Source organism: Stegastes partitus, unplaced genomic scaffold (assembly GCF_000690725.1).
Source record: "Stegastes partitus isolate 25-593 unplaced genomic scaffold, Stegastes_partitus-1.0.2 Scaffold2226, whole genome shotgun sequence".
NCBI lineage: Eukaryota > Metazoa > Chordata > Actinopteri > Pomacentridae > Stegastes > Stegastes partitus.
In genome coordinates, this window is record NW_007579957.1 from 76,290 (window position 1) to 84,795 (window position 8,506).

Genomic DNA, 8,506 nt, shown 5'->3' on the forward strand with positions numbered 1-8,506 from the left:
AAGCCATAATGAAGGATAATGAAGACTGGACACCAAGCCAAACATCACAACTGCAGTTGGACTTTGTGTGTATGAGAAAGAGGAAGAGGAAAGGGAAAAGGCCAAGTTTATACTCAAATATTCAGACACTTTGTTGTGTGTTTGTGCCTGAGTTTCGATGTGCTGATTTAATACTTGCATGAGCGTAAGTGTTTGTGCACGCTGAGCTCAGTGCACATTTAGTTTTCTTTTAAATGGCTCCCTCCCCCTGTCCTATGGCCATTTTCTCATTCACTTTGTAGTTTTCTAATTGTGCTAATGTCTAAATGTCGAGTAAATGGGCGCTTATGTGCCCGTGAGTAGAGCAGTGTATGCAAGTGTATATGTGTGTGTCTAATCTGATGTGTGCAGCCTGTGAGTCCACAGGGAGGTGTAGCCGTGGGCTGACTCACTCTACAGTTGGCTGATTGAACTAACATCTAAATGTGCGCTAAATATCTTCTCACAAATTCAATTAACTTTACCTTTCCCCCGGCTGCCTCTGGACACCTTAACAGCCATTTTACTCAACTATAAATAGACTGGACATGAGACCTTGGTTGTACGTGAGTGTGTGTGTGGATGTGTGTGTGTGTCCCTTTGCTTCTGTTCTTTTGAGGATTAGTTTAAAACATACATTGCCAGAGTGTTTACATTTTAGCATCATCAGGAGGTTGTGTTTCATAGATTGTTTGGCTGACTGTCAGCAGGATACCATCAAATCTTTGTTAACTGATGGGCCTTGAGCCAAAAAAACAATCGATTTGATGTTGGCGATGATGTAGATTTTTGATTTCCACCACCTGAGTCTAAGTGTGCAATAAAAACAGTCATTATAATCAAACTGTAGTTTTTCAAGGTCGACTAACATACCTCAATGTTGGGTTTTTTTGTAGTTTCAAAATGACTGCAGTTCTTTCAGGGATGAGTTTGCATTAATTACCTTTATAATAAACTAGGGTCAGCATAAACTTAAAATGTGACATTTGTGACCACTGCAAGGGTGTAATGGTTTAAATGAGGCTGACTTTAAATTTATGCTTGTGTAGCTGTGTGACTTGAAAAGAAACTTTGTGTGTGTGTGAATGAACATCAAGATCTGATACCATCTTCCTTACTTGAACCAACCCGGCTAACTACTTTCCAAACTCATTTTCGGCAAATGGTTGCAGCACAGCGACAGGAAATTAGAAAAGTGTAATGAATTAAAAAAAAAAACCTAAGGAGAAAAGTGAGTCAGAATGAGATAGAAAAAGAGCAAACGGGAGATTGAAAATAGTTTAAACCATAAAGCTATAAAGAAAAGAAAAACGGGGAAAAATAAAGACAAATGTAACAGACGGGAGAGCCAGACCACACTTTGTCTGTGGCGTCAAAGTTGGCGGCCAAGCTGATGGCCTGAGTCGCTATAGGCCGGCAGCGTCGCGGTAACGGCAACGTCACTGTGCAAACCACAAGCTGATGTCATCCGAGGCTGCTGTTCGCCAGTGGTTACCGATCATTCTGTCCTCGCAAAACCCTGCCGAGGATGTGTGTGCGTCTACCGCTGGCTAAAGACCTGAGATGACGGAAGCTCTTGAGATGAATATCTGGTAGTGCTGTTAAACTCTGACCACATTTGTTGTGACCACAAGTCTTTTCCTGCACAAACCAAAAGACGTGACATACCTGAGGACGTCGCATTCGCAACGCAGTAAAGCTGCTGCTCTGCTCTTTTTCTTTGGCAGATTTAGTCTTATAGAAGTTAGCGCACTGACTGTGACAATGCTGTTGTAACATTACAAAGAACATTAGCTCATGAACTTATGCTATGAAAAAACAAATCCAAAAAACCTTAATTCCAGGAATATAAAGTGTCATTTTCCTTCCTCCCATGACCGACCTTCCTGTCTCACTGAGGACTTGTTGGACATTATTACCACCTAGAGCAATTTTCCTTGAGGAAATTTACTCTGGACACTCTTTCTTGAAAAATAGAGAATGCATTCAGTTATTGGTTTGCGTAAACATGATGCAAGGACACATTTAATTTACTTTTCAATAACTTGACTCATGCCCTTATCTGCACAGGACACATGGCTGCTGACTGACACATGTCATTTGTTTCAGGTTTTACGGCTGTTACCTTTTTGTTTTCCTGACACCGCGGTATAATTGTAAATGCTGGCTGCACTGTGTAGCGTAGTGGACCCAGAATAACACCAAGACTTATGGTTTTAATTCTCACTTAGTCATGCTTTATGAGCCACAGAGAGAGAGAGAGAGAAAACTCCAACATCTGTAGCCTGCAGTAATGGCAGAGAGAGAAAAAGAGAAACTCACCATCACAAGTGAAGTCTGGGGTGGCCACGTCCTGGATGGGAATCTCCTTGAGGAAGGCTGGCTTCTGGCAGCGAGGGTTCCCACTGACCACCCTGGTCTTCTTCAGCCACTGACCCAGCCAGGCCAAGTGACAGTCACACATATACGGGTTGGACAGAAGGTTGCTGTGGAAAGGATGAGGGGCAGAAGAACATCATGGATTAGTGTCAAGAAAACAAAAGAAAAATGGAGTTTTCCATCAAAAGATGTTGCTCAATCGTGATTCCATTACTTCCATTTTCACAGCGTAATGAATGAATCACGGCAAACTGATTCACATTAAAAATCTTTAAAAAAAATGTCTGTAAAATACTGATGCATAGATTCCATTCATCAAGACAACACACACCACAGATTAACAGGTAGGAACTCAAATTAGACTGTAGCTGACACAAAACACAAGACAACAAGACCAAAAATGAGGATTATTAGCTATTTGTACTGTACAATACATCCAGAGTAATAATAATAATAGCAGTAATTTGTGTGGTCTATACTGTGCAATACAAATAACACAGACACAACTGTTTTTGGTCAGTCATACACTTGAATAAATTTAGATGGAAGACAAAGAGAGGCGGGGGGGAAGGGACAGAGAAAAGGTTATCAGTTATTTTTATTCATTTTATAAAGTACAAGGGAGATGGAGACTGAAGAAGAAAAATGGCAGAGTGGAAAATTGTCAAAAGGGAGAAAGAAAAGAGAAAAGGTTATCTGCTCATTTTATTCATTTTTGATCACCTCTCACTGCATTTTGTTGCTTTTGTAACACAGCTCATGTAATATTTATGCTGAGCCATATTTAAACCGAATAAGGGGAGGGAGGAGGCATCAGCAGCACACACGAGACAGGCGGTAAACTGAAGTTAAAGCTGCTCCGGGCGTCTCAAATCTGGCGGCACGTTCAGGCCGAGATGGGCAAAAAATATCAAGAGTGTTTTTGTGTTGCAGCCCGATTCTTTATTTAATCGGATAGAAGTTCAGTTTCATTCAAATTTGTGTCTGATTACGTTTAACAAAGTCGTACAACACAAAATTAAAGATACAACCATGTAAAACTCGGTGAGTTTAAAACGTATGGTGTCTATATTGTCAAAATTACTTTGTCAGAGCCAGAAACTGTAAAATAGAAAGAATGGTTAGATTTTAAATTTCTCTAATAAACTACACATATCATCAAAATCGATTTGAAAACAATAATAAAACACAAACAAACAAACAAAATTAATCAAATCTACGTTTAAGAAGAAAAAAGAAAAGAAAAAAAAAACATTATAAAGTGTTCGGTGCAACCATGAAGCCACGTAAGTCAGAATATCTATTGGACACTTGCATTTTTTATTTTATTTTTTTACATTTTACATTCTTTTAAAAGGATTTTTGTAGAGTAAATAATAAAAGACGTTAAACTTTCATGTTTAGTTCTATAATTTATAGCATTCTAACGTTGTTATGTTGCACATTAGCCGTTACGTTCTCAGCTCACTGTCATCGTTTTACATTCAACACAGCTCGGGGATGACTTTCAAAATAGCTGCAGGAAAAACAGATTTCTGATTGTGGATGACAAAACAATGACAAGTTCGTTGAGAAAAGGTTTCCCTCCTTGTTTCTACCTTCACTGACAAGAAACTATGACAGTTAAAATCATAGAAGTAGTTCATAAAAACATTGTAAATTGCGTTTTAAATGGTGATGTGGTGCCTCCATGTCGTGTCTGGAGCTGCGTACCACTCCATCCACAAACCTAAATGTTGGGCTGCAATATTAATGGCGTGCTGCTACAGATAGGGATAAGTTATTTGTTCATTTCCTTGTAATGAATTGACCTCACTGCGTGGCAACCAAACCTAAGCTAAATCCCTTCCTTCCTTTTCAATGTGTTAATCTTTTAATTAAATGGACAAAGTCTATTGGGAAACAACACAAAGAATGGAGACAGATATTAGAAATAATAGGAGGGAGAGAGAGAAAAAAAACCAGAGGATAGATAGGGGGATGAACAGAGGGTCTAGAAATAAAAACTATCCATCTTTCTTTCATGCCAGACAGCAGGCAGATGTTTGAAAACAGCATCAAATGTTACTGCAAAGCCAAAAAAAAAAAACTAATGTCGAAAAAAGAACGATTGGTGACAAATGGCAGGATTGAGCGAAACATAATATCTGCCCATTTTTTTTTTGTGGTGATAATCACTAAAAGCCCCAATGAGCAAACCTGAGTTTATGCAAGAATGCATCTGTCTTTCCTCTCCTCCCTCTACCTTCTCTGTTTTCCCTTTCTTGTCTCCCACCTTTCCTCCCAAAAGACTCAGGTAGCAACTTGAATCAAAGATGACAGGTACACAGCAGGACACGGAGCAAGAACAAAAGGCAGAACAAGGGAAGGAAGCATGGAGGAAAATAAAGAGAGAACAGAGTGGATGTGGGGAGACTTGCTGGGCTTGGCATGTCTGTCTTCTGAGAAAAAAAAAAATATAAGAATGAACCTGTAATGTTTTATTGAGCTGATAAAATCTATTATTTACAATCTTCACATCTGGGTGGCCAGGTGATTGAAGAAAAAAACAACACATACACCTACACACATTCACGTCTCCTTTGCTGCTCACTCTCTCCTTCCTAACAATAATGTTATGTGGCAGGTTAATACTTGTCATAACTTTACTACATGGCAGTTGTTTTTTTTTTCTTTCTACACTTCTGCACAGAGACTGAGCACCAATCAGCATCTTCAACTCAAGTCATCCCATCCCTACACACACACACACACACACACACACACACACACACCAAACACGTGTGCGGACTCAAAATATGCCGCTCAAGAATCAATGCCTTTGTCGCAGTAGGTGTTTGCATCTTTGGGAAGATAAAAAACAAGCTCGCAGATGCTCTTGTGTCTGCCCATGTGTGGCTGTGCAGATGCTGAAATATATTTGCTTTGATAACAAATGCCCTGGGATCCAGTCCATTTTAGTCGATAATGATGGAGAGCATCTGCGAGGAGAAAAGTGTCCAGAGAGCGACACGTGTGCAAATGTTGGGGCGTGAAAAAAAAAAAAAAAAACTCACAGCAGGGATTTTAAAAAATTAGGGGACAGAGAGAAAAAAGAGAGAGTGGGTGAGAGATAAGGAAAGAAGCACAGACAAACGAGAGGGAAGATCCTGCTAAATATGAAGATAGATAGATTGTGCTGAGCGATAGAACAAACGATGGGATGGAAAAAGAAAAAAAAGCAAAACAGGAGAATAAGGGACAGAAAGCAGGGGTAAACTGAGGCGGATGTGACTCACATGGTGGACAGGGAGTGCAGGGTGGAGAAGGCTCCTGGGGCGATACTGGAGATCCTGTTGTCGTACAGCGACAGCAGACGCACCGAGCTCAGACCCGTGAATGTGCTGTTGTCAATGCAGCTGATCTGGTTGCTCCGCAGCATGCTGGAAACACAAATGCAATATGTTTAGCAGATGACAGCAAATTTTTCTCCTGAAAAAATCACAAAAAAAATTAATATGAAGTGTTCATTTGCAAAACCAGATAACTCCATTTTTGTAGATTTTCAGAAAACTTGTTTTTTTCTGTTGTTTGCATGAGATAAAGTCAGTCAAATTAAAGTTTAGTGGATTTGACTCAGTAGAAATGACAAAAATAGAGATAACTTAAGTCTGATTGATATTGTCTCAGGTAGACGATGGAAAAGTGGGATGGAGGTATCTGTTTTTGTAAATTAACCCTTCATATATAAAAACAGAAAAATAAAAAATCCTCAGCTTTCCAACTTTCCAACAGGTCCATGAAGGACTCATCTGTGACAGGACCTTATGGTAGAAAACAAACCAACCTGACTCTTTAAAATACAAAATATTCTGTGTTGCTCTGCACAATCAGGAAGCCATTAGTGACTGACTGGCAACCAACCGTCATGGGACAAAGATTGAGGGAAGTCTGGGCTGAACTGCAGGCTGTGTTTCCACAGAGCAGATACAATCAGGGACACGTATGAAAACCAATTAACATGGAAGCAGCAAAACATCTATCGCATACAGAGCACCTTTTTTTTGTTTGTTTGTTTTTTTGCCCTGCGGGCATGGGAGATATTGATAACGGATATTTTCATTTTCTGTAAAATTAGTAATCAAAGGAATTCAACTTCTGCTTTTTTTTTTTTTTAACTTGAGGAAAACTCTTTTTGACAGGCAGTCTTACTTTGTCCTGAGCTAAAAAAAAAAAACAACAAAACTACATACTGGTAGATGAAAAGAAACAAAAGACAGAGATAAAAGAACATCACCTGGACATAAAATAAAACAGAGAGCTGGGGTAAATTCAAACCAGTCCCCACAGGACGACTGTGACAGACCCAGCAATATGACATTAGCTTTTGACGTGCAGTCATATGGGAGCAGGCTAAGTGAGTTAGTTAGCATTAGCAATCTCTGGGACAGGCTAACCTAGTTAGCAAGGCTATTACGGGAGCAGGGAGCCTCTTAACATAATACAGAGACAGCCATGATACCATTAGAGAGTCATTAGCCGGCATATATATACATGATAGCATTAGCTAGTCATTACTGAGCATACACAGACAACATTAAGTCATGATTGCGTACACTATCCTGTAACCCCTAATTGAGCACCAGCCTCTTTATGGTGGGTGCCCAAATTAAAGCAGCAACAATATGGTGTCATTAGCCTTGATTTCAGGGTGAGTGAGTAAACAATCCCGGTCCTCTCCTTTCAGAGTGGGGAAGAAAAAGTTAATGAAGTCCACCATAAACCAGATGCTAACACAAGTCATAGCCTGCTTGATGGAAGGTCTTTACAGCTACAAGTGACAACCATGACAGAACTTGTGCAGGAAAAGTAGCCCAGACAGTAAACAGGACGACCAAACTGGATAAAATCAGAAGTGGAACCAGTCTGCAACATGGTTTGCTGTTGAACTATTACATTTATTTGTCATGGCAATATGAGGTGATATAGCTGTGATATTTATGCACTGATGCACCAAGGGTTGTACTACAAAGCAGGTTCTTTGCGTAAGACGGCTTGACAAAACCTAAAACCCCGATCTGACAAACTGGTGCAACAACAGTGATTATCAACTGTCTTTTTAAACTCTGGGTTTCTTCACCAGATCACGCTCCCATTAAAGTGGGCGTTTGATGCATCATTTGACTCTTCTTCTGCACAAAAGGCAAAAAAGTTCTTCAGTCAAGAGGAACGGGTTGTTATAATAGAGAGCTATGAAAAACATAAAAATTTACTGGGGTAAAAAATATAAAAATCACTGTTAAATGATGCAAGAAAGGAATGCTGGCAGAAAATTGTGAATCATGTAAGTGAATCTATTTATTTGACCACCCTGTACCTCTCCATGCAGCTGCTTCTTTCTAACAGCTGAATGTTAGACCTCTTAAGCTGTAAACTTCATACATTTTAACGTAATGAAGTTTATTTCGGTCTGACTCATGGAAATCACTTTAGATTTTGACCAAATCTCACTAAGAGATTTAATCTTGCTTCAGTGCACTTCGTTGCTTTCCTCTCAGTGCTTTTTGTAACCCTATGTTGTGGTTATGGCACCTAATTTTCTTAAAAAGTAGATCACCAGCCACATAAAAATAGTGCTAAAAACAATCACACACAGTTGTGTTTCCAGCACTTCCATCAACGTGACCCTGGCATGAAGCTAAACCTGACCTCCTTCTGACCCAACACTAAGTCTTCCAACTAACATTTAATGATTCAATACCTCACCTCCCTTTTGGAGGACAGTCCCAACGATGTGAATGTGTGAACAGATTTAAGCTCTCACCGCATGAATAATACAAATACACACACTCTCTACTGTAAAATACACTTACAGGGTTTTCAGGCCACCGAGGCCTCTGAACATGCGTCCCTGCAGCCCGGTCAGCTTGTTCCCCGTCAGCAGCAGCTCCAAAACTCCACCTGCTCCATCAAACACACCTTCACGGATGTCCCTCAGCTTGTTGTTGCTCAGGTTGCTGCAGAGGGGACAAAAAATATACAATAAATAAATGTTTTTCATGTATGCAGTTGTGCAGGGCTGCCTATGAAGTTGTTCACAATCAGAGGGACGAGACATGCAAACACACAC

General features: G+C 39.9%; 1 protein-coding gene across 1 annotated transcript in view; it reads right to left on the bottom strand.

Annotated features, from left to right (window-relative positions):
- The window catches only part of LOC103374376 (slit homolog 3 protein-like), a gene marked incomplete at its 5' end in the record, with an annotated part of 63,460 nt that extends 55,067 nt beyond the window's left edge, over window positions 1-8,393 (bottom strand). The window contains 3 exon segments of the mRNA XM_008304453.1: window positions 2,341-2,504; window positions 5,676-5,819; window positions 8,250-8,393. Coding sequence (XP_008302675.1) covers window positions 2,341-2,504; window positions 5,676-5,819; window positions 8,250-8,393 — 452 coding nt within the window.
- Window positions 8,394-8,506: the final 113 nt, after the last annotated feature.